General features: G+C 38.3%; 1 protein-coding gene across 1 annotated transcript; it reads left to right on the plus strand.

The window, feature by feature from the left end:
- Positions 1–1,973: 1,973 nt before the first annotated feature.
- On the plus strand, positions 1,974–19,199 carry PPP1CB (protein phosphatase 1 catalytic subunit beta). The gene is made up of 7 exons (XM_009649304.2): positions 1,974–2,136; positions 5,513–5,743; positions 6,095–6,199; positions 11,570–11,641; positions 15,065–15,216; positions 16,776–16,910; positions 17,483–19,199. Exons 1-7 carry the CDS (start codon positions 2,037–2,039, stop codon positions 17,585–17,587), a joined length of 900 nt encoding a protein of 299 aa, XP_009647599.1. The 5' UTR covers positions 1,974–2,036; the 3' UTR covers positions 17,588–19,199.
- Positions 19,200–26,852: the final 7,653 nt, after the last annotated feature.

Genomic DNA, 26,852 nt, shown 5'->3' on the forward strand with positions numbered 1-26,852 from the left:
GGTCACCTTGATTGTGTCTTATGTCTGCCTTTGTATTCTTTTAATATGTAAGCCAACATCTTAATGCATGAAGAGTAACAACAAAAAAGTGTTACTAAAAAGCTGTTTGCTTTCTCAAGTGTGGTTGAAATCTTAATTAGCAAAAGGAATGTGACTTACCATATGGTAAATATCACCTGGTACTGATTCAGAGTTTCACTGAAAGAGGTCCTGTATGCCACAGCCTTGTTCTTGTGGGATTCTAATGAGTGAAGAATTTCCAGTGTATCCTCACTGCAGATAGACTAGCCTTCCTGCTGTTTTGGCACTCAAAGTGACTGTCCCAGGATCTAGTTTCATCTTCTGTTCCCTGCTTGAGAAAACCATTCTTCATTTCTGCCTTTTCACATGCTTCTGTGGCCGCTTCTTAACCTCAGTTTAACAAGTGCGTCTGGTGTTGATTAAAAATAGAACAGAAAAATTCAGAGCCCAGTGTTGGGACGGTCAGATGTGCAATTACACTGGGAGAAGTATGCAGTGATAACCAGAGCAGAGCTTTTTGAGCTTAACACTTTGGACTGTAGTACTAGGTGGCCTAGGACAAACTGTTGCCCCCCATATCCTTTTTTTCCCTGTTAGACAATGTAGATAATGATGCTGATCTCTGTAAAAACGTTTTCTAGGACCTAAGTGGAAATAAAAGGAAAAGGGGGGTTATATTAAGCTTGCAACTTTTTTTTTAATTAATCTTCTGTTTTGGAGAGGGGAAGCAGGCAAGCCAGGAACTTGTTTTTTGTGTGGCAAACCAGTTTTTGCTATTGTGTTCACAAATCTGCCTTATTAGACTTCCTGAAGTTGCAGCTAAATTTTTCTACAAAGTAGTGTCTTACTATGTTTGAGTTTGAAAGCCTTTGGATTTGAACTGCTAAAGTTTTGTATCACCTTCTCTTGTGGGTACTACCAGGGTTTAATGCTGATGTTGCATCCATCTAAAGCAGATGGCAGAACAGGATGTTGGCCTGTTGCAGTCACGGATACATTCTGGCTTATTAGTTTGAACTCTGAAGTTTGGTTTATGCTGAGATGGAAGACTGAACTAGATCAGCCAAAGTGCAGACACACTTGTTCTATTTTACTGCCTCATTAAAGACACATTAAAACCTCTGACAGAGGAATCCTATAGATATTTGTGGAAAGAAGCAGCTGCAGATAAACTTGCCAGAGGATGTTGATTGGACTGCAATGACATGTGAATGCTTTTGAAAACTTAGTGCTAAGTTTAGGTCCGAGTACCTGACTTATTGGTTTAGGAATTCAGTTTCATTCTAATTAGAATGTCATTGTTTGGACATAAAGGTTCCAGTAACTCAAGAGCCATTATATAGCATGAAGGTTTCATCTAACTTCAGTTTTTTACTTTTTTTGCCTAATGACATAAAGTTGAAGGTAAAATCCAGCTTTACCACTTTGTATTTATGCTACACTGAAAAGACTACGGTAGTCTCATTGTATTCGTAGATGAAGAAAAACTTTTTTTTTAGTAGTTTTTAGTGTGATGTTCCTAATATGGCACTTTCAGCTGCCAAAAGTGTGAGCATGCCTGTGGCTTTTTCTTTGCGTTTAGCTAGCCCCATTGAACTCAACAGTCCTAAAGAAGTTTATTTTGTGGTAATGTGAAAGTGTTTCCAGGATTTTTTTTTTGCCTATTGTGAATATTCTACCATAATGGGATTGTTAATTTAAACACTTTTTGAAGTTGCTGTTTATTCAAATGTGGATGAAAGCAAGGCTTAAATCATTCTTTTCAGAGAACCTGATTTAACAGGTATGCATACAGACCTTTAAGCGCAGGTTTAGCACAGTATCAGAGATGAATTTTAGAATTTGTTGGAATACATAATTCCAACACATTTGGTGGAGATGTTGGAGTGTGCTGCTGGCTTTTTGTCACATTTCAAATACAGCTCATCTGCCCTTATCTATTGCTGTGATAGTTACCTTCAATTGTTAAACATCTCATTTCAGTACGAGGATGTCGTCCTGGGAAGATCGTTCAGATGACTGAAGCAGAAGTTCGGGGCTTGTGCATAAAATCACGGGAAATATTTCTTAGCCAGCCTATTCTCCTGGAACTAGAGGCACCTCTGAAAATTTGTGGTATGTAAACTTTGCATGTATGTGTTTTATGTCAGTGTTTTAATCTAGTTGTATGCTAGGTGGGTTGGAAAGATACTGAGATAGGAAAGTGACCTTGACTTGGGTGATATGGATTAGAGTGAGGTCTTCGCAATCTTAAATGTAATTTTCAACTTAGATTGGATTAGGTCAAGAAAAGTCAGCTAACAGTTGGTAGATTGCTGATGCTCCCAGTACTATTTAAGAGCATGTTCTGTTAGCAGTAAGAGCTGCTTGTGCCCTTGTCTAGTACAAATTTTGCAACCTGTCCCTTGTACTTCCTTAGGGACTGCTTGCACAGAGCTGCTACTCTTTCAATTGATATTTCAAAAAGCATTTAGCTGCTTTAAAAGCAAATGTTCAAAGCTCTGTTCAAAGCATAAGCAAAACGAAGATCTTTACATGTTGTGAAACAGAACACTTTAAAAATAGTGCTGAAGAAAACACTGTTAGGCTTTCAATTGAAAAAATAAAACTGGGTGCAGGCTGTTAAATTAGGCATAGTTACCATGTAATAAATTCCTTGAGCTTTATAGCAAGTTTTAACAAACATGGTTATTGCTGTCAGATAAGGATAAAACTAATATGTGTGTGTTCTTTACCCTCTCTAAGCCTTTATAAGATGCTAGACTTCAGAAGTATGCTGTTAATAGGCAGGCAAGTTTGTTAAAAGCGATTACAGAAGTATTGTAAATACTGTCTTGTAATCATCCTTCAAGTTATTAACAGCAGGCACAGTCTTAGAAAGCATAGAATTTCTTGAATTAGGCTTCTTAGTGTCATAGCATTAAAATGGAAGCAGTCCTTGAATTTGTTGTTACTAACATGCTCAAAGATAGATCAACTTCTTCCTGGCAGACCTAATGTAGCAATGTTTCTTACATTAAGAGAGGATATTACCAATTAAAAAAAGCACTAATGGCAAAGTCATTTTTAAATGACTAATTGCTTGGTAGGGTGGGGAAGAAAAACCGGACCAGCTTGCCTAATGCCATAAATTTGAAGGTAAAATCCAGCTTTACCAAATTGTGTTTATGCTACAGCGAAAAGACTACAGTAGTGTCATTGTATTCATAGATAAAGAAAAAATGAAAACTCAAATTAAATATTTAGATTGTATATAAGTCAAGGTCTGCAAAGTATAATTAGTGTCCTTCAAAGTTAGTTTCTCATTTGCTTAAATTGAGGCAGTTGAAAGGACTGCTAGGTGCACAATAATAGGATAGCAAATGCACAGTTAAATAAGGCATTTGTTACTTTAAAATTGGATTCCAAAGACAGTGATAGCACCAGGAAGTGTCAGGTGCATCTAAATTTAGTATTAGAGCAATTGTCAAAGATGCATTTAGATAAAAGTGAAAGAAAGATGATCGCTTTCACCAAAAGCAAAATATGCAGCTGTACTGCTTTGAACTACTATTTTAGTGTGTTCCGGCAATGCCTGAGGAACCATTATAGGATTGTCTTGTCTTGTAATCAAGTCAGTTCAAAATAAGCTTTTACATCTTGAATGACTGTGTTTTAATGTAAGATGAAAGATACTCTTATGTAAACGTCCATTTTAAAATAGGTGCGGTTTTTACTGTAAGGCTTTGTATCTGGTAGACTTCAACTTGTGCCTGTATGAAGCTGTATTTTAACATGCGAAGTGCCTTGAATGGAATAGTACATGTTCCAGTCTCTTTACAGTTTTTTTTCTGTAAAATATTTCTTTACCCTTTAAGTGCTTTGGTCCCTCTGGCTCCTGTACATAATTGAAAGTAGTTCTGGACAATGAACACAATTGTTGTTCCTTCTGTAGTATGCTTACTTGGTAGTTAATTCTGGTGGTGGTGAAGTCTGGAGAGTGTATTGATAGCGTAGTTCTGGAGTACGAGACTCAGCATAGTAATGACTCATTGAGGAGTCTTCTATGTTTTCTTCTGGTTGTGACCTGGAGATTTCTAAATATCAAGTAGAATATGAATCGTTCTTGTTGCAACATGTGTGAAAATTATTTTGCCAGTGAAACTTCAGATTATGTCTGGAATTGGGTAGTGGGTAATGATCCCCATTATTAGAAGAAAATTGGGAAGTGATTCTTCTCCCCGAGTGAGAAGTAGTTATGGAAGAATGCTGCATAAAAGAGGAAGTACTGAATTTCTCATGGAAAGAGTAAAGAGGAATATGGCTATGTACTCTTCTTAGTACTGTATGCTTTAACAATTGAACTGGAGATCGTCCAGGTTTGGGAGCCTTTTCTCTTTCAGATTGTGGAAGAAGTTGTAGAGATGTGCGTGTTGGGTTTTTTGCTTTTCTAAAGCTATAGTAGCTAGTGCTCTATGGGAGAGTAGTTGTGCTTAATGAAGTTGGGATTTTGCCACTGAACAAGCAGCAAAAGTGAAAATGCATTTACAGAATGCTTAGTGTAAGGGACCAGGAGGTACTAAATTTAAACAGCATACAGCTTGTACCGAAGGCTTCTAGTGTAGCTTTTTTGCATTCAGTTACTTCGGTAATAAATTCTACAGTCGGCTGGAATACATAGCAAGTATTCTACAAGTTACTGCAGAGCTGCTTTGGTATCTTCTTTGACCTTATGGGCAGCTCACAAGATAGTTAGCTTTGGCTAGTCTGATATGATACGCTGTGGTGATGTAATTGCCACACAGAGCTGTTTCATAGAAAGCCTGCTTAATTTTAAAGCTGGCAGTGTGACGAGAGTAACATGACAGTTATTTTTCCTGAGATATATTTGCAGGGTTGAATATCTTGTAAGGGATATCAGTCTTTGAGTCTCCGTACTGGTTCTGTATGAATACTTGCATCAAAGGATGAGTTACCCTAAATGCTGGAGGATGGGAATTTTAGGACAGAGATGCTATGGGAGGACAAGCAGTTGACCTTTGAAGTGCTCTCTGCTAGCACAATGTTCAGTTTCTCTCCAGTCTATCTAGATTCTTTACTGCTCTGGTTTTGCAGTAAATAATGTGACTTAACTTTTTCTTAATATGTTAGTTTCCTGGCCATGCAACTGTTCAATTAGAGGTGTCTTTCTGACCTTGCTTTAATAATTAGAGCTTGGTTAGAAAGCTTAAGCTTAATTGTGAAGACTTCTGTAGTTGGTTTTCAGATTGGTTTCATAACTGACATAGCAGTTTTGCAAATACTGTGGGTTATTTACATTTAGTGAGTACTTCAGTTTGTAATATTAACATGGTTCTCACCTTTCCGATGCCTATTGCCAGTCTGTTTTTAAAGGAAATATTAATGCTTTTTTTAAGATCAATTAATAAAAAGTGTTTAGCTGATTTAAGTTCTTTATTTGTGAACTCTTTATGTGGTTGCACTAATCCTTGGTAAACATTTTCTTGTTCAGGTGATATTCATGGTCAGTACACAGACTTGCTTCGATTATTTGAATATGGAGGATTCCCACCGGAAGCTAATTATCTTTTCCTTGGAGATTATGTAGACAGAGGCAAACAGTCTCTGGAAACAATTTGCCTATTACTGGCATATAAAATCAAGTACCCGGAAAACTTCTTTCTCTTAAGAGGAAATCATGAGTGTGCTAGCATCAATCGGATCTATGGATTCTATGATGAATGTAAGCAAAACCTGTTTCTTTTGAAAGACTGCTATAGACTAATACTGTGTTTTGGAGACAACTTGTAGTAGTGACTCTTGTACTGCAAGGACTTCAATGTTCTGTGAACCTGCTTTGGAACTTTGTAAAAGTACATTTTAAACAAAGGTTAAAGTCACTCTAGAGAATTATTATTTGCACTTCTGCTGTCCTTGAAATGCTGTTGCAGCAGATCGAAACCTAAGTACACTAACAGAAGTAAAGCGCTGTGGAGAGAGTTTGCCAACATTTTTGGTCAGGTTAGGGTATGTATTGCAGGTTGGGTTTAAGAAAACAACCTTCTCTTCCTAATGTCACACACTGTTCTTGTAGGCAAGCGGAGATTTAACATTAAGCTGTGGAAGACCTTCACAGACTGCTTTAACTGTCTGCCTATTGCAGCCATTGTGGATGAGAAGATCTTCTGTTGTCATGGAGGTAAGCTGATGAGTGCTTTTAAAGGCTGTGTCTAACCTGATCTTTTCATTAATGCTATACCAAATGGAGTGTGGATGTGTATACTGGTATTTAGCTCTATATTGACTGTAAAGATCACTGTTATGCCTTGTGCGTTTCTGTGCATCTGGCAGCAGACAGATGGCATTCTTACCTGATATACATGGCCCTCTGTGCCTGAGGGGCAAGCGTGTTTGTGAGTATTCCTACCAGTGTGTAGGAATTCTTGCCTAATTTGCCACATGACTTTTTGCTGTTACCATCTATCCGCACAGCCTTAGCTAACATTGGCATCCCTAGGAGTGAAGTGAAAGAATAACATTTTAACCCCAGGTCTATAGTCTTGGCCTCTTTAGCTGGTTTCATAAGATGTTGGTGGAAGGGACCTCTCAGGTCACGTAGTCAAGCCTGCTGCTTGCAGACAGACATTTCTTAATATTACAGCAGGTCAGCTATGGCTTGCTCTGACTCCATAAAACCTTTGCTATTGGAAAGCCTGTGTTCTGTGGGCACCTGTCCCAGTGCTGCCCTTGTTCATGTAGGAAAAGTGTTTGGTATTGATCTGACTGAAGCTTGCGACTTCTCTGGATATTGGAACTTACTTGGGTGCCCTTCTTTCTGGAAGGGGACTCCCCATGTTTTTACAGGCAATGATGAGTATAGGTTTTCAGGACCTGCAGAGTCAAGCAACTGACAACAATTTCAAATTACTTATAGTAAGAGCTGTCCTGCCTTTTTGCAGCTGTCTTTGCAACTACCTCCATTAATAAGCAACTTGATGCCTTGCACTGAATGATCCTGAGATGATCTGGTAGGTGTCCCACCTGCTTTGCCAGTGAGATAATTAGAGATTAGTGGAAGTGAGAGCATGGCAGAAACCTCTAGTTTGACTGAACAGCACCATTTGGAACTACAAATAGCGTGCACCCAAAATTCCTGAGCAGACTTTTCCAAACTTTGTAAGGTTGTATTCATAGCTGTCGTCCTGCCTTTATTAATACATAAATCTCTGCAAGGGCTCTGCCTCTATGGAAATGTGCTGTAAAAATGATCGTGGTTCTTTCTGAATCTTGTGTATTGAAAGCTTCTGCCTTTAGTGCCTGCTATTATAACCTATCAGTGTTACACATAACATGCTCTGAGGTATTGTCATATCTCTGTAAATACAGAATTAATGCAGTGATAGACAGTTGAGTCTGCCTGTCTCCAGGTAGCATTGACACGTTGGAGAAAGTACTTGTTTTCTCACAGGTCACCTTTTAATGTCATTCTTGATCAGTGTAGTATAGTGTCTTTTTTCTTTTGTAAGAGCCGGTACCTGTCTCATGAGCTAGATCTCATAATTTTAGGAATGTGAGATAAAAAAACCACTTCTGCACCAAGGTAGTCAATTATTAGTGGCTAAAATGATACAATAAATTTGTTTCCAAAAAAGTTGGAGAAGGAATTACTCTTTTACTATCATTACGCTTTTTTGAATTTTGTTTTATTTGGGAAACAATAGAGAATGAATGGTAACAAAATACTGTGGTGTTTCAGGCAAACAATTAAGCTTAGGTGGGTTGTAGAATGTAATCAAGGAAGCTTAGCAGGTAGAGTAGAATGTTATGTTCTATGACAAAACTGATAGTTTTATGTATATATGCACTTAAGACCTGAGTTAAAAGCAAGAAGTCTAGAAAGCTATTTTTCAAGAAAAAAAAAAGCTTTATTATAAATATATGGGGTGATTAACCTCTTCTTTAATCAAGTAGGAAAACCTTTATTTTGTGTACAGTATGCTTTAAGGATCCAATTATGAAAAGCAATATTTACTACTTTATTGAATGCTAATTGTCCCGTAAACTTGTACAGGCTTCATCTGTAATTGAAATTACTGTCACTCACAACTGATTTGGGGCTGTGAAATAAAGTGAAAAAATTACTACATGTGCTGTCTGCTCCTAATAAATGAAAGTGGACATTCGGCACATATGTTTTGCCCTTTTTCCGCTCTTCTCCAATCCTATCCAAACTGCATTGCAGATCCTATGAAGTCATGGACTGTCAACGGCTTTTCATGATGTTACTACTATAATAAACACTGAGGCAGCAACACAAACCATTCAACTCTGCTGGAGGTTGAAGCTAGCATGTAGATATAAGGTAGGTGCCTTTTTTACTATATTGCGCATTTTTGCATAGTTTATTGTAAAAATATTGTCCTCTGGGATATATAATAAAACTTTGCAAAACCGCATAACATAGTAAAACAAAAGGCACCTAACTTACCCCAGTAGACTTATCTACAATAGTTCAAAATGCTGAGTCAACTTTTTTACCTAGACTTTCTGGGCATCTGCTGGTTTTGAGTTCTCTATCCCACAATATAAATCAAACCTTTCTTGCCATCCCTGTCTCCAAATGTTCATGCTGTTGAAAGGATCTTTTCATTTTATCCTTCCCATGACTTTCCTCTCTCTTCCCTGTCTTTCCACATTGCTCATACAAGTCGTATTTTGGCCTTTTCTGAAGGCTGTCCTCTCGACTTCTGACTTTGCTCGCTATCTCGCTTCATTAAAGCTTATTCCATAACCATGCCCAACTTCCCCCTTTTGCTCTGCTTTGTATTCTGTAGGGTATTGTCCTCTTATCTATGACACCACTCTGTAGTTCTGACCTTTAGAGACCTTATGTGATTACTTTCAAGTTCCTATAAATTAAGTCCATGTTGTAGTGTCATGTTGATGGAAAACATTGGTCTTATCACACTGGATTTAAGGTCTGAGATAGGAGTCTGTTAGTTCAGTAGAATACTGGATTTATATAATGTTTTCAAGCTCTAGAATTCTGTGTTTCTTGTGACATTAATGATAATGAAACGTATGTTGAAGGTGAAGTCTACTTGATAATCTTGCATAGAATCCAAAGAGACCTGGGGAGCTTCCTGGATTACACTATAAAAATAAGTAACCACACTCTTACTTCACCAGTTCCACCTGATCAGGGAGTGGTTCAAATCTAGAGCCTGGATTTGAGGAGTTTGCCAGGAATAATGACAATTCATTTTCTGTTTTCCCTTAGGGAAGGGTGCTCTTACACTTCAGGAAGCTAGTATACTGAAAGATGCTTTTCCTGTGCTTAGCTGTCATTATGTGACAAGACAACTTAATTCAATTGTGTACTTCCCGGTTTTGTTGCAGTACACTGTAGGTTGCAGCAGTTTGACAATGAGCTTTAGTAGCCTGTGTTTGCATTCTTATTTCCTTCATTTAATGCCGGTCACGTGCAACACTTGTCTGTAAATCTGAATTTGAGACATTAGATATTTCTTTTTATGCAGGGGGAGTGGGAAGATATTTGGGTAGAGAATACCTTGGGAGGTTACAAAGAGCTCTACAAACATGCAGGCAGTTTTGTGGGGGTTTGCCACTTTACAGTGGTGTAAAATAGCGCAAAAATTAACAGCTATAGGATTGAGAACATGGTTTGTAATAACATTTTTTTAAAAGAACTTGATGTCTTGAGTGCAACCTGAAACGGTGAGAGCTGTAACCTCATAGAAGGTCACAGACTGGTTCTGTTTATTTCACTGAGATTGTCCATTGCTGTCTTGGGGTTGTGGTGCTGAGTAGAATCAGAGTAGAATCCACATGCCTTTGTGCTAATGTAATCTGCATGCAAATAGTTTAGTTCTGGGGAAGGGGAAAAGGTAGCTTGGTCAAAGTTTAAAAGCTGATTATCTACCTGAATTTATATCAGTATCCCTGTATTGCTGTGTAAGTAGAATTGACTAAAACTCCTTTGATACGCTATTTAAAGTAAGATTTCTGCCATCTTTCACAACCTTAAGGTAGTATTGTGAAGACAGTTTTAACAAGCTGATGAGGATAGAAGGCTTTCATCATAAGACTGTTTCAACAAAAATAATCTAAAATCTTAGTACTTGAAGAAAAGTTCCTCAAGTCTTTATATCAAATGCATTGGAGTCGTTGTTCCTGTAACACATGCATTGCCACTGTGCAAACTCTGATGTCAGCTAAAATTATTTTATACAGTGACAGGTTTTCTTCTCTCATGTTCAAAGTTCTGGACTGAGTCAAATGGATATGGCTTGTTAATATGAAGTATGTTTCGTCACAAATTAAGTCTTTGTGCTGTTTCCAAATTTGCAACTTTCTTAATTAGGTAATCTTGGCCTAAATCATTTAAGTCACTTTAGGGCCCTTATCTAAGGACACGTTAAGATGCTAGAGCATCTAGTAGGTTCCCTTTCATGCCTGTATGCCTCAAGTAGAAAAACTGTAGAGTGTGTACTTAAACTGTTCAAAGGGTGGCTTTGGAATCCCAGGCTTTGACTGTAATTATGTTAATATGGCAAAACTATACAAAGAGCTGTGTCTTTGCGATAAATGATTTTTTGAGTAATCATGGTAGCACAGTTTCATAAATGACTGAGCAGCTGAGCTGTAGTAGATGACCACCTCTCTGCCCCTTAACTGATGCAGTTGTGCAGTCTAGTATTTGTTTACAGCATCCAGTGACTGCTGTTCAGCAGTTGTGTGGTAAAATACTGAAATACAGTGATGTGACTTATGATTCCAGTCATACCTGCAGGCTGCCTTGGCTTGTGGTCTTTTAAAACTGGGTAGGGGATTTTCCTTTAGCTTTTATAAAGTAAGGTGGCTGTAAAGGTCATCTGCATCCAGTTTAATTGTGTGTTAGATGATGGGAATACTATCCTTCACTGGTTCTCTCTAGCAAACTGTTCAAGAGAACGTACTTAACTGTAGAGTTCTGTGCTGTGTGGCTAAAAGAATGGTAGGAAAACAATTAAACCCCCTTGCTAAATTCCACTTGTGTTATTCTCTGTCCCTCTGTTCAGGAACTTAATTGTCTTATAGCAAACTCTTGTTTATATTACAGTGGAAACGATGGATGCTGTATGAGTTTGAACCTCTACCTTGGCTTGTGGTCTTTTAAAACTGGGTAGGGGATTTTCCTTTAGCTTTTATAAAGTAAGGTGGCTGTAAAGGTCATCTGCATCCAGTTTAATTGTGTTAGATGATGGGAATACTATCCTTCACTGGTTCTCTCTAGTAAACTGTTCAAGAGAACATACTTAACTGTAGAGTTCTGTGCTGTGTGGCTAAAAGAATGGTAGGAAAACAATTAAAACCCCTTGCTAAATTCCACTTGTGTTATTCTCTGTCCCTCTGTTCAGGAACTTAATTGTCTTATAGCAAACTCTTGTTTATATTACAGTGGAAACGATGGATGCTGTATGAGTTTGAACCTCTAACTGTGTATTCTCTGGAACCCTTTTTACAGGTAAAATATGTAGATAAGTCACTTGTTTTCTTGTGCTTACAGGACTATCTCCAGATCTCCAGTCAATGGAGCAGATCCGGAGAATTATGAGACCTACAGATGTTCCTGACACAGGTGAGTGACATGGAATTTACTGTAAATGATGAAACAGGTTAATCAATTTCTATACAGGCAGTGCAGTGACTTAACACAACCTCTGTTCACAGTACAGTATTCCTTGACGTCTATGCAGGGCATGAATCTTCTTCCTCATGATGGCTGTTATCCGATAAGTTAGAGGCTATTGCTGATGTTGTTATTGCTTGTCATAAGAGTAGGATACATTACCTAAGTTTGTATACATTATCCACAAGTTTGCCTTAAAACAAACTTAGAAATCTAATGAAAAATCCAATGAGACTAAACAGCACAACCTAACCTTTTAGTCTATCAAAAAACATAACTGTTTAAAGCTTGCTGAGTATTATTTAAAGTATTTGGGCTTCTCCTTACTTGGGGCCATGTCTCCACGTCTCCTTCCTCTTTAAATTTGTAAAGTATCGCTCCTACTTCATTGCAATTGGGATTTCAGTTGCTTGTCACCAACATGCTAGTCCTGAAATTTTCTTCTAGTAATACACTAGCACGTTGTATATGGATGTTGGATGCAAATTGCCAATGCTTTCTGTGCAATATTCTTTTGAGTGGTTTAATAATCCTCCTTGGTGTCCCATTTATTGCAAATTTTGTTACTAGTGGATTGAAAAGACTGTCGGGCAGTGCAATGGGATATTTTTTAAAGTGTTGATTTCAACAGTGGTCTAAAATTAACTTTCAGCACATATCACATCTAAAACTTCTTTGAAATACTAATTGCAATTACAGTTAAACCTTGAAATAGAAGAATTCTACTTTCTGTAATGTTTCTCAGTGCTGATGCACAGGAGTAATTCAGGGACTAATATTAATGTCTACTGTCCCTTAAACAACATTTCTGTGTGAGCTGGTATGTACACACTTGACACTGAGAAGCATTACTAGACTGGTAAATGAGTGGTTTTGTAGTATAAATTACTACATTGTTCTTTTTATGCTACTTCCAATTCACTCAATGCATAACCAAATAAATGTCAGTACAAACGAATCAATCTTTACATTTATCAGAGCTCTCAGAAAAGGTAGTTCTATTCAACAGGCTAATACTACTGCCTCAGCCACCCCCACTTCAGGCATGCCCTTGCAGAATGTAATTCTGGTTTCCATGGACACTCCACTGAAATCCTATGTATTCTTAGTACTTCCTAAAAATAAGTATAGAGATTTTAAAAAAAAAAAAAAAGGCTTTTGATCTACGGAGTGGTTTGCAGTCTTCATTTTGCTTTCATAAGTAATAGCTGGATGTTTACCAGCAGAGGTAAAATGAAATGTACCATATGTGTGTGTGCATATGGTCCAGTGACATAGAAGTCTTGGCCTTTTGGACCTACTTAAGGCAACCCATATTACAGAATGGAAGTAAATCTTGTGGAAAAATGAAAAATAAACTGAAGTGGTCTCACTTCTGTGAAAGTTACAAGTCCTTGAAGGCGTTCCCTTTGTGGAGGGATGTCACTTTGTGAATGTTTGTGTTGATACAGAAATTCTTGGTAGATGTTTGTGTGGCTTGTGCTGAGAAGATTAGATAGTTATGATGTTTTCTTCTAGACTGATTAAAAAAAGCCTTTTCAACCTCAACTGCAGTTTAAAGACCTCTTATTTTGGTGGCGTTTTTATGTGTTTTGGAAGCTGTTTGCTGAAATCTGACTGTATTCCAACTTAAATCACTTGCCTTTGGTAACTGTTAAAGTATTTGCATTTTATGAGGCCAAGATATAAATGATGTGTTTTGGTCAGCATTGCCAACCATTTGCTTCTTAGGAAACTGTGACTCCCTCTTGTGTAATCTTAAATGCCTTGCATCAGCTGTGTTATGGTATGCTCCTGGTCAACCTAAGCTATTGCAATGGTAGATGTTGCATGTTAAAATATAAAACTACTTGGGCAGCATAGTTTAGACAAACTTGTTGCAGGGTTCTGTTACCCCACTGCTGAAGATTATAGGACAGATTTGCCTATTGCTGTGTATAACCCTAAAGATTATTTGATTTTGGGGGAGAGAGTAGAAGAGGAAGAGCTTCCTAACAAGCTTCTGTCACTTGTTGGAAATTCATTATAAGAAACCATTAGGGATTGCAGAGCAACTATTCTGTTTTGAAAAACATGTTAGTAGAGAACTACATTTCAGTAAAGTAAGTTTCTGTCATATGCTGTCTGTATTCTGTAGTTTATTTCTAGATAGATACTTTATCTAAAATGCAGTTGTATTTGCTCTGTTGTCTTCTAAAAGTGAATAAAATCTTAACCTCTGCTAGAGAGGAACTGTGAGTGACACCAAAGACCATCTGATAGCTGTATGTAAATGAAAAATTACGCAGTTGCACAGTAGGTTTCAGACAGTAGTTTTGCTTGATTACAACTTGAAGAATCTACTATTTGAGAAATAGTGTCTTCAGTATTTTGTTGAGCAAATAACTAGATGTAATTGTAAATCAAACTTGAGTGCCAGATGAAGGAGCCTGCTGGCATCTCTTTCAGACTGTGAAACAGTGCTCTTAAGTATTTAAATGCTTAAGGATTAGTCATCACAGGTAAAGAAAGTAAAATTTCATGGAAAACTATGAAATAAATTTTGAAGGCTTTTTTGGGTTGTTTGTGTTGTAGTTGAATGGGCGTGGTTCTTTCTCATGTGAAAGTAATTTGAAACTTCTATGTATAAGGGCATTGCAGTTGATCTAGAGAATTTTTTTAGTACCTAGTTATAATTCCAGAGTTAGCTGACCTTTTGTTGGCAGCAGAAAAAAGATCTTGACCAGTGCTAAAACGCCAGAGAGCTTTATGGTTCTAATTTAGATTCCAGACTGGTTGGCACAAGGCTTTTTGAAAATTCAACAGCAGTCCAAGAAAACTGAAAGTGCTACCTGAAACAATATATCAGAATTTTGCTGTGTTAAATTTTGATTTAGTCACGTAAGGTTCTTCACGCATGGTAAGAAAGGTAAGAATCAAAGCTATTTCATGTTCAGAAGGTTGTGGCACAAGTTTATTTGGTGTATTTATGACTGGCCTTGCATAGGATTTTAAAATTTCCTGCAACTTTCAAACGAAGCTTTCTTGGTGAGCTGTGAAATTGGTCGTTGCCTTTTTAAATGTACCCACTGCAGTATTTTTAAACTCCTTAAATGCTCACTGTAAACATGCTGAAAATTAAAATTAAATATTATTTCAGAGAACTCTTTGGCTCTGACTTGTTTCATCTCAAGGTACTGTCAGTGGTAAGGGGAAAAAAATCTCCAGACTTATGCAGACTGTATCTTTTGTCTGAGTCGCAGTTTAAGTATTGCTGTATTTGTTGCTAAGGCTTATTTTCTTTAGGAGAGCTGCTCTGGTAATTAAAACAATTCTACATTATAGAATGATACCTCCTAAGACTAGCATCTTCACTTGTATTATCTTTCAAAGGCTTGCTGTGTGACCTGCTGTGGTCTGACCCAGACAAAGATGTGCAAGGTTGGGGTGAAAATGATCGTGGGGTCTCTTTCACTTTCGGTGCTGATGTGGTCAGTAAATTTCTGAATCGTCATGATCTGGATTTGATCTGTCGAGCTCACCAGGTATGAATTATGCTGTTGTTGCTTCTTAAAACCTCCCCTTCTAGACTTTCTGCATCTTTGGTGCTGCTTATTAGTAAGATATATTTGAAACTTACTTTGCATTGTGTTACTCTTAGAAAAAAATCTTCCTAATAAAGGGACTGTAAGGCTCTGTCCTTCTATTGACTCATTGAGCTGAGTGTCTAATGTCAGTGAAGTAAAATACGAACACCAGATTTCCCCATTGATCTTTCTTTTGTATTGTCTGTTTACTGTTGGACTGTTGTATATGAACATTAGAGGTAAAGTGTCCAGGTTTGAAGTGGTGAAGTGACTTGAATTCGAGACGTACGCTGAAGTTTCAATGTTTTTCTGTTTCAGTAGTCAGTTCTCTGGTAGTTGTGGCTTAAACTACCTCTGCCTCACTTCATGGAAATACTAAACACATTTTGAATGTTTCTACAAACAAGTCTGTACATAAAAGCTTTCACCATTGCCTTCATTTTGGTTCAGCTACGTAGAGTACTTGGCATAGATTATTTGACTTTCTGAAATGTGCAGAAAGCAAGGTTATTTTTGGCATCGTCAAACTTCAAGTACACTTTTTTCAGGTTTTTATTAAGTTACTTTAAGCAAATGTCCTAGTTAAGTGGACATCAGGTTTTGATTTCCTGTGCAACATTCCAGTTTCATTATTTAGTCAATTTTAAAAGCTCTCTCCTGCTGTGAAACAAAAATAGGCTTTTTATTCTGTGTCGCTGTTAGGCTTGGGTATACTATCAGAACACTTAAATATTTTCCTTGCAATTTTACTGCTAAAACATTAGAGAAGATTAGTCGGTGTGTGGAATGGGTATTAAGATTTCTTAACTGCTGATCAAGATTGCTGCTAGTCTCCTGTATTCATGTAGTCACTACAGTTCTTTTATAAAGAAGCATCTTTTAAAAGACTCTGGTCACCAAAGTGAGCAGTTGGTGCACTAGTTTCACTACAATGTAACATGAGGCTTCTATTTTAGGGAAGAGGGAACATCCTTAGTTGATGCCTCATACTACTTGCACTATTTTAAAGGTGAATTATCCTCTTAGAGAAAATGCGGCAGAACCACTTTGCTTCTAGAGCATGAAAATTATAAAAAAGCCTACACTTGAGGTTTGTATGATCAGCACCAATGTAAATGAAACTTAATGGCTACAGTTGCAATGAAGATGGTATCCAAACCTTGTTGCTCCCAACAAATAGGTCAAACAGCCAGATTCTGTGTATAAACCATAAAATGCTGGGAATCCTTAAACTAGTAGTGCATAATCGGACTTCCAAGTTTGAAAATATTGAACAGTCAAGCTGATGTGTATTTAACATTGGAAGTGTCAGACAGGTTAAGCTACCTGATTTGGCATTTAGTGTCCAGGTGAGACTGAACCTGAAGTCCTGTCTGAAAGCCAAGACGTAAAATACCTTTTTGATGAGTTCTTGTCATTTCTTTAATATAAGTCCTGTTTGCCTCAAGACTGGCTTTTTTCTTTTTTAAAAAAAAAATACTTCATGTGAGCTGTATTGATTTCTCTGGTGTTGACAGGTGGTTGAAGATGGATATGAATTCTTTGCTAAACGGCAGTTGGTCACCCTATTCTCAGCTCCAAATTATTGTGGAGAGTTTGACAATGCAGGGGGCATGATGAGTGTGGATGAAACTCTGATGTGTTCCTTTCAGGTATGATATATTTGTACATTAAGTATTCCTTTAGGTGTTCGGCCATATGGACTGAGTTAGTCTGCTTGTTGACATGCTTATGGTTAGATTAGGGTAATATACCTGAGCTACAGAAAGGGCTGCACAGCAGACTGGTTTCTGTGGACAATTGGAACTGCAAACCAACTCTTCTCCAGAGAACTGTGTGGGATTGCTATTTTCCAAAATCCTGCATATTAAGGTATTCCCTCTATTCAGATGTGCATTTCAAAGTTTAATTGGGTGATTCTTTAGTTATATCTAGAGATCAGAGTACCTCATTATGCAGACTGATGGACTATCAGGACCCTTTTAGCGTGGTTACTCTGATCATATTTTAATCCCTACTCCTTCTTGGACTTGTTCTCAGCCCCTTCCCACCCCGACGTAGTGGTAGAACTAGAAGGGTTTAGAAGTAGCATTGCTGTTGTATGTAGGATTAAGAAATTTGTAGGATTGCGATTTCTTCCCACCACCACATCCCCTGCCTCCCTGTTCCATTGAGATGTTCTTAGCTGTCATTGACTCAAAAGAACTTCTTTATTTTCTCTAAGATATTGAAACCATCTGAAAAGAAAGCCAAGTACCAGTATGGTGGACTGAATTCTGGGCGTCCAGTCACTCCACCTCGCACAGCTAATCCACCGAAGAAGAGGTGAAGAAAGGAATAATATAGAAACACCATCAGATCTGTCAAGGACAAAACTCCATATTACAGTATATAATAAGTGTGCACTGTAAAACCATCCAGCCATTTGACACCCTTTATGATGTCACACATTTAACTTAAAGAGACGGGTAAAGGATCTTTATTAATTTTTTCTAGTAGAAAGATGTGCGACACTGTATTGTAACAAGTATAGCTCCAAGTTCTAATATCCACCATAGAGTAAAAAAAAGTATTAGGAAAAAACTATTGCAACTACATATTCACATTTACCACGGTTTTTAAAGTTGACCAACATCCCAGTTAAAACTTGATGTAATAGTTAAACCAGATGAGAGCATGATGTTCCATTTGTGTAATGTGGTCTTATTGTTGCTTGATTGCTTTTACTTTGGTTATTTTGTAGCTAGAATGATGCAAATATGGTATCTAGTCATATTTCCCAGCTCTCTCTTTGAAATTGAAATGAGGAAGGGGCTTTTTAGAACAGCCATTGGTCTCTTATCCTCCCCCTAGCCCCCTGTTGTTCATAATGCAGCCCAAATGTGTGCCCCATTATAATGCAAAGTTTATAGTATGGTAGCGATTAAAAGGCAAACTAAGTCCAAAATGCCCAGTCTGGACAGCTCGACAGCCAACGTAAATTGAGACAAAAACCTGTCTTGAATTTTTAACTTAAACTGCCACACAGTGAATTTGTGCACTACACTGTTTTAAATTATTGACGTTACACTGTGCTATGGCACTTCATTTAACTTAGATAGGACAAAAATGGTATTGCCTATTAGTTGGTAACTTGATTATGTGGTACCTTGGCTTTAGTTTTATTAGCATGAAACACCTTTGGCATGCTTAGCTTCCAGGTAACTCCCTACCTGCATCAAAATTCATCTTGCATAGTTCCACAGGACATGAAGATCCTTATTTGCTAAGCCTTTGAAAGCTGGCATTCTTTTTCATAAGAGGGTGTGTTTAAATGGATGTTCATCAATGGACAGTAGGCTAGCTGACGAGTGGTGAGCTGAAACTGCTATACGAATGTCCAACATGATTATAAGGCTTATGTCACTAAAGATTATATCCTTTGGATTTTCATGATCAAATTTCATATACTATTGTATAGACTTCTGCTTTGTAGTGTACTATAGTAGCAATAATTTCTGTACATGATCAAGAGTTATGCAGTATTTCTTTTCAGTTTTCCTCTCTTAAAAGAGTTAACATTGGCAAATGGCAAGACAGAGAAGATACAAAATTTATAGTAGGATAAATGAAAGGCACAGATTTGTGATGCTTTAGGATGCAATACTTACTGGATATAACTACAAAAGCTTTTATTGAATATTGTCAAATTTGTAAGATTCTTTGGGGGAAGGCTTCAGATTTATACCATTCTAAATGTGCATCAGTAGATGTAAAACTCTTGACTTCAGTATTGTCTTTGAAAATGTTAAATTGAGGATTCTGGTAACTTACGTTTTATGAACTGGCACATTATATAATGCAAGAGATATATTGATTTCTGACACAGTGAGCAAGTTCTTTAAAATGGATTTCAGTCTCTTTTTCTAATTCCATTTTGTTTTAAATGCATATTTTAAATGTAGGTTTTTTCATTTAGTAAAAGTTGTCTAATTCATTTGAATGAAGTCTGACTGGTTATTTTAACATACCTTACTGTTACTCAAGAAGTGTGGATTTTGGTTTTTTTTTAAAAAAGCTTACAAACAACATATATATGTTATTGATTTATATTGGATTGGTCTGTGGTTTTGAACAATGGTTTCATTTACCCCACCTTGAAGCAAGCATCAGAGTTTCAATACATAGAATAAAATATAGAAGTAGATTTCTTCTGATGTTGCTGAAAGACACTTGTTCTTGAAAGTCAGTGATGAGAGCTGTGTAAGTGAGGGTAACTTCAGTTTGCAACAAGGTGATTGATGAAATTTGTTCTGTAAGCCTTGACAGGGTAACTTCCTGCTCTAAGTCACTGCTTATCTGAGGTTTAGTTTTACAAGTTTTGAAAATGCTGGGTTTTACCAAGTGCCAGCCTCTTATTATAAGAAGAGTCATGTTATCAAACATCTGGATTAACACTTTTCAATTTTTTTCCTTAGTTTCTGGAACAATGTCTTCTGTATCATGAAATGTCCAGGTGTAAAGCTGTATGTTATGTGAGTGCCTAACATGCTCCCTTGTATTACAGATGCTATGTCAAAAGGAAAATAAAGTCTTCAGGCCTTCTTATGTGTCCTAAAGAAACAGGAAATTCGTAGTTTATTTTATGGCACTAGAAAGCCAAATCTGTTGGTGGTGATGTGAAGAATTGCTGTTTTTATGCAGCAGCAATCACTTGCAAAGGATGTGAGTGCTGTTTTGACTTCTGGGGAGTTGGGACATCTGCTAACATCTCTCATCATCCTATATTGGGGAAAAAAATACATGATTTAATAACCTTACCCCTACAGATATGATTGATAGTCCATATTAGAAGCAAGTCAGGAGCATCAGATACATAACAGAATTTGCCATACCACTTCAGTGTATGTCAACAATGTTAATACAGATCCTTAGTAATTTTACTATTGTCCATTCTGGAAGAGGTAAGATAACCTGAATCTAATTGTACTCAGATAAAATTAGCTTCCATGCAAATTGCTAGTGGTCTAATTGCTAATAATTTTTTTTTCTGCTTAAACATCTTGTCCATACAAGCCTAAAGTGCTGCTAAATAGCACAGCATTAGTGTGCTGGGAAGTAAGAGGAGGATTCTCAAATGAGCTGTTAAGAGGTGTATAAAACACTACACCATTTGAGGGATTTTTGTGTTTTCCCTCACCCATTTTATCTGACAATAATATCCATTCCTGATTGCACAGTAGAGTACAACATGGTACATAACCTCTTGTCTTGTTCCTTTATGGTTGATGGGCATTTTGTGGTTCCCAAACACTAGAGAAAAATACCTGCTTTAATCTAATTTAAAATACTGCTGCAAGGAGTACTTCTTTGGTCTCTTTTGTGTTGATATGAGATTTGTGGTTTCTGTGTGTGGAATATTCATAATTGTTTGCTGCTTTGAAAGAGGGGGGGGAAAAAGGTGGTTATTGTGCTGCTCTGATACCCCGAATGCTATTTCTGTTTAGGTAGACTTGTTTGTACTGATCTGATCTATTTCCCAAAAAATGCTGTAGAAATAGATTAAGTGAAAACACTGTAATAGGTCTTAAACTAGTGCATTGTATTCAGCTTGCTATGTCTGGACACACAGAAGTATTTGTGGCCACTGAAGTTTGAGTTGATCTTTTTGCTTCTAACTTGGTGTGATTAACTGCAAGTGTACTGCTGCTGGATGTCACCAAGCTTCATGATCCCATTATGAAAATAGTTTGCATTTGTACTGTATTCTCTGAGAGAGGAGCTAATAGGTGCGTATGACACAGCTTGTAGTATCCTAGTGCAGTGCACTGCTATGTACTTACTTGCCTGGGAAACTCCAATGGAAATTCTTCAGATCTGTGGAAGGAATTTACTTTTGTTGTTAATAGCCTACATCCCGGTTTTAAGGTTGTTTGAAGATAAAGATCCTCTCTGCTGTGTTTCTGACAAAAGGTGATAGGAGTTGATGAGCAGCAAAGATACCTCTTACATGAGGAAGTGCTCCTGTCTGTGGCTTATCTTTTGAAAAGTCCAACAGGATATTGCCATCGTATGTTGGAAGCTGTCACATTAAATTACTGGAGATGTATGTGCTTAGCTTGGGGTTGGCAAACATATTTTTTGCTCTGTAGTAATGGAAATATAAAAGATGCCACTGCTACCAAATGTGGTTGAACTGAAGGTGAACTGAGGAACTCTGTTTTGGATAGCTGGAATTTCTAGAATATGTAGATGACAAACCCAAATATTCCATGTGTGGCCTTTGGTGTAAAGCTCGAAGATTAACAGAAAAGGGTACCTGCTTTATAAAGGCTTATGTAGTTAATAGTTGTAAAAACCTAGCCTTTAACAGGGTGTTGAATTTCTTCCTGGCAAACTGTCAGTGTTGTATCCATGGCTGGTGTTTCTGGGACTTTCCTTAATGTCAGGTTTGTTGGAGATGAAGACACTTTATCCAAACCTGACAGGTAACATTACAGCTTAGCAAAGAGCAGAGGCGAAGTGATACTGTCAATATTGTATTGCTTTTGAACTTGTTTGAATTGTAACTTGACTCGTGATTGGCATCCCATCTGCTTTGTAATGTACATGAGGATAAATGTGGATATTTGGCTTCAAACGAACTGGTGAAAAAGCAAGGGCGAGAGAATGTCTCCTTATGCTGGAGCAGAGATGAGTACAGCACAGTCAAATGTCTCTGAGTCCACGTGGGCTAATAATACGCTTTAGAGAGCAGTGTGGGTTTTAATACAAAAGCGTTCTCATGAAGTTCATGTTCTGGTGCATATTCAAAATCCAGTTCTTCATGTGTATGTGAAGAGTCCTGGACTGTCACAAGAATTGCATGCTAAGCACATAGTCATTCTTGTCAATAAAAAGGAACTCCATGAATCAATGCCAGGCTTGGGATATTTAGCCATAGCCCTGCATATTTTTTCTCTGCTGTCATCTGTTTGCTTCTGCTAATTAGCAGTAGCAGTTTTCAGGCTTGCTCTCAGTGCAGCTGTATACTATTTTCTCCTGGATCACACATGGATTTTGCTTGCTTTGTTCAAAAATTGATGAAGGTTTTGATGACAGCATCTTACCAGGTGACTTCATGGATCTCATGGGCTTATAACAAAGCATCCTTCTCACTGCATGTATTAGATGATAAAAGCTGAAGGAACCTCAGGTCATGTTGGACTGAATGCTGGAAAACCATGTGACAGTAAGTCAGTGTTGGGACAGTAAATAAGTTGCCAAGACATAAGCTTGGGTACTGTGTGGTGTTGTGGGTCTGCCAGGTTCTTGTCTTCCATGGATTTCTGGAACTAGTAGTGCCTGAGCATCTTCCTTGCAGATCCCTCAAGTTGTTGGGAAACCAGCAAAACTGTCTTGGTTACTTCTTCTGTATCTAAGTGTGTCTTGTTAAAATAAACAATAATGATCTCAGCATGTTAATTGGTAATAATGACAAAATTTCATTCTGTTTTCCAGTGTCCATTTTGAACTCATTAATTTCTGCACCTGTATGTCCCAAGAAATGAGAGGTTAAAAACGTAATTCAGAACAAGTTTGCGATACGCCATTGCCAACACATGGCTATGGTAATCTTTTCCAAAGAAAATTCTTATTCCTGCCTGAAACAGTCAGAACAGATGGAGCTTTAAACAGAGTATGTGCTGTGTGTGGCCTAGCACAGCACCTTTCCTGGGTTCTGCTGCTTTAGTTAACAGAATCTGCAGCCCAAGCTTCCTGTTTAGCCTACTGCAGACTCAGTCTTAGAAGCAACCATATCAGAAAGCAGGTGCTAACTAGATCCAGCTGCTAACAAAGATCAGCAAGAGCTATTCCGTGTCTTGAAGTGGAGATGTAAGCTTTATGTTAAAGATGAGGAAAGGTCTCGGGCAGGTCTTGAAAATCCTCTTGAAATGTGATAGATGTGCCCTGATGTTAAGTTTCAGTGTTTTAACTTAACATGAGTTATTGTTAAATGGAGGAAGTAAAGCAAATAGGCAAGGTTACAGTTTTTGTACTCTCTTACAGATAGCTGATATTCAAAAATAGTAAATTGTATTTGCAGAGAGCAAAATAATTAAGTTACTGATTTTTTTCCCCTTGGTAGAGTTCTGCCTGCCCATGTTGCTTTAAAGGTTTGAGTCTTCAGGGTGCAAGAGAAGATGCTGTAGATGGATCCAATTAATTACTGAAAAGGCTTAGCCAGGGAAAAAAAAATGGTATCTTGTGGACAAACGGCAGCTCGTGACATGAAACAGAGGAGCGCACACTGATGAATGCAGAGGGCAACCTGAATAAGTAAATATGACATGAAACAGAGGAGCGCACAATATTGATGAATGCAGAGGGCAACCTGAATAAGTAAATATATTCCAATGTAATGTTTTCTCCATTGCTTTGCTTTGCAGTCCCAACAAACATGTCATAATGTGAAAATCGTTAGCAGTATTTCACATTGTTCCCGCCGGCTGCTTCCTAGCAGCATTTCTACAGTTCCTCGTAGAAGTCCCTTGTGGTCTTTTTTTAATTTCTGGGCATTTATAAATTAGTAGTTTTCCACTAGTGACCCCCAGAATATTTTGTATTTATATTTCAGGTGGCTATTCCTGAGTGGCTTCTTGCACTTTCCACAAAGATAGAATGTCTATCCTTTCTGTGAAATGCTGGGAGAAGGGAACATGTTAGGAGAATTACATTTTAATGGACACCTTAACTGCAGCATAATTGCATCTAGTTTCCAGGAGGCTGGGTTAAGAGAATGAGCTGTAAGACTTAAGGCCCCATTCTGTTGAAGCAATGATGGAGAACAAACACCTTAATTCTTTCGTACTCAAGGCTCTTACCTAGAGGTCCAACTACAAACAACTGACATGCCGGTCTTGTGGAGGCTTTTGCCTTGCTTTTACCATTTAGGAGAAGACATGTCCTTTTCCTTGGTCTGTTGTCTTTATACTAATGCTACACAAGAATTGAACACAGTTACTTAATGAAAATGACCCAATTCAGTTGATGTAATGTGAAAAAGACCCAATTCAGTTGACATAACAGTTTTCTTCATGTTAGAATTGGTCTAGTATGCAGATGCCATCTAGTGGTGGAAGGCCAGTGGATGGAAAGCTTTTACTGTAGAACTGGCATTTTTTCTGTGTGTATGTTTAGCCTGCACTTGTCTGATGTGGAAACCTTATCCCTTGATCAGTACTGAAATATATCCATGCTGCATGGCTTCGTAATAACTCAGAATTTGCTGCATTGAAACTAGGCTTATCTCAGAAGTACAAATTTATTTCTGTGAAATTTGGCAGACTTCATAAGGTGTCTCAAGTTATCTGAGGATTTTGAAGGAAAAAAAAAAAGCTGCCATGGAAAGCGTAGAAAAGTTAGGCTTTGTTTTAGGCAGAGGTTTCCAGGTTTCTTCCTCACTCTGGAATCTTCTGTTCCTGAGTCTAACCAAGTAAGGTGGGATTCTTCGTATAAATTTCCAGTGATTGGAGGAGGACTGGTGGAAAATATGTAAGAAAAAGTAAGTTTAGGCCTGGTATAAACCAATATAGCTACACAAGGAAAAAAATGTTCTGGCTTAGGGGTGTGGAGAACTAATTGTGGGATACTATCAGAGTAGGGCTGGTATTAAATTTGAGTACCTTATCTACCCAAATATTACATAATTTGTGTTGCTTTTAATTAAGCAGTTCTTCCTCTGCTCCAACCATGGGCTTGGTATCACAGGCATGTTCTGTTGAAAAAAGGTTTGTAGAGTTTAGACCTGATTTGAGGGAACTGCTTGATATTTAGCCAGGTTCTACTAGTTGTCTACAATGAGTTCTCTTGAAAAGCTGTATCAACACTAGTGTGTTAGTTCGGTGCAATTGCATGTTTTTGAAGCTAATCCTTCTGAGGGTCCTCAGGTACTGGTTTGGATTGCAGAGCTCGTGTTGTTGTATGGAAATTAGATCTTTTGGGTTTAGTTTCATGCAGAAGAAATTTGTTCCTAGTGTATGCCCATGGTGTCAACGATCTGAACTGCTGAGCGGGTCATACCACTGTGCAGTCCTCCACAGCAAGAGTGGGTGGGTGACACATGGTGTACTGACAGAATGGAAGTAAAATGTGAAGAGCCTATGTGACACTGCAGTGCTTCCCATGCTGTGTAAAGTTAAACTGGCACCTGCAATTTGGATGTTGTCTGTCAAGTGTCACGCTGAAGTCTGTTACTCTACTGTTCCACAGTCTACCCAACATTTTCCTCAGTATCCTTTCAATTCTTTCTGTCATACCTTCTGTTGCTCTGATTTTTTTTTAATTTTCTCTTTTTTCTGACTCCTTTTCTACCCAGTGGTGGCAAGGTCTCTGGCTTCCCAGGTGTTCTGATGTGGTGGCACTTTAGACTGCAAGGAAATGCTCATTTTCAATCTGTCATGAGAGGGCTGAAATCTTGGGTGGCTGGATAACCTGTCAGCAGGAGGAGGAGGCTCTGTACCTCAATAGTCACTGACTACCAGAAAATGAGCAATTGGGGTTTGTGCACAGTTCAAGAAAGTAGAAGAAGTCTCCATGAAGACCAGGGCAACAACCAGATTTTGAGGTGTCATAGCATGTGTCCTTACTACAATGATACTGAAGACATCTCTTTGGAAGCATACAGCCTCCTGTGCTTGTACTGACTGAGATTCAGCCCAGGTGAAGGTACTGCTTTCCTGTACGTGTAGTTAGGGGGGAGGACAGGCATGTGAGGCTTTTGAAAGCAATTCCATATGGCTGTGAGCTGTAGGAGAAATCTACCATGAAACAATTCTGTCTGGAAAGTGCTGATTTCCTGCCATGCAAGGTCTGTCCGAGGAACTAGGCAAACTGCAGACAAGAATAATGTGCATGTATAACCTTCCTCAACTTCCAAGAGGCAATACGGCCTCGTCCCCTCCATAAATGCTGTAGGGTATGAGCTAGTGAGACACTACACACAACCCTGTGAACAGTAGCTGTGACAAATACTGGTTGAGGCATCAGTTTACTTGGAATGATAGACCTGCTGATGTTGCAGTTACGTTTTTTCCCCTCCACATTTCAACAAGCCTGAAAGGCTTCATGGCTGCCCTTTGTTAATCAGGCCCTGGGAGCAGCAGCATGAAGTTTGCCCTAGAGGAGATGCCTCATACCACTGGGTGGTCACTTCAGGATCAGAGGCTTGCATGTCAGGTGCAGAGCTGCTATTTCAGTAGGCAGTGTGTAGTCGTGGATTGGTTGTGGGCCAGGTGCCCCCAGCGTGGCAGGAGAAAAAGGATGTGTTGTCCTGCTTGCTGGCATGATTCTGTTCCAAATATATAGCAGTCTGGTGGGAGGTAGACAAGCTTGTGTGTCACAAGAGTTTCGGGTGGTTGGCTACTAAGGGGAGGCCATGCTGGAAGGTGTACTGTTCCACAACTGTGGTCTGAGGCAAAAGTGAGAAGGGAAAACAGAAGGAAGACCTCAGAGACAGCCATGGTCAGTTACCTAGAACTTGTAGCTGGCCTGACAGCAGTTCTTGGGCAGCCTGCATGCCAGACTTACTAAAGCTCAGGAGCAGGAGACTCTGGGAAGGTAGTAGGAAGACCGGT

This window comes from Egretta garzetta, unplaced genomic scaffold, assembly GCF_000687185.1.
Source record: "Egretta garzetta isolate BGI_Z169 unplaced genomic scaffold, ASM68718v1 scaffold561, whole genome shotgun sequence".
In the NCBI taxonomy this organism is placed as follows: Eukaryota; Metazoa; Chordata; class Aves; order Pelecaniformes; family Ardeidae; genus Egretta; species Egretta garzetta.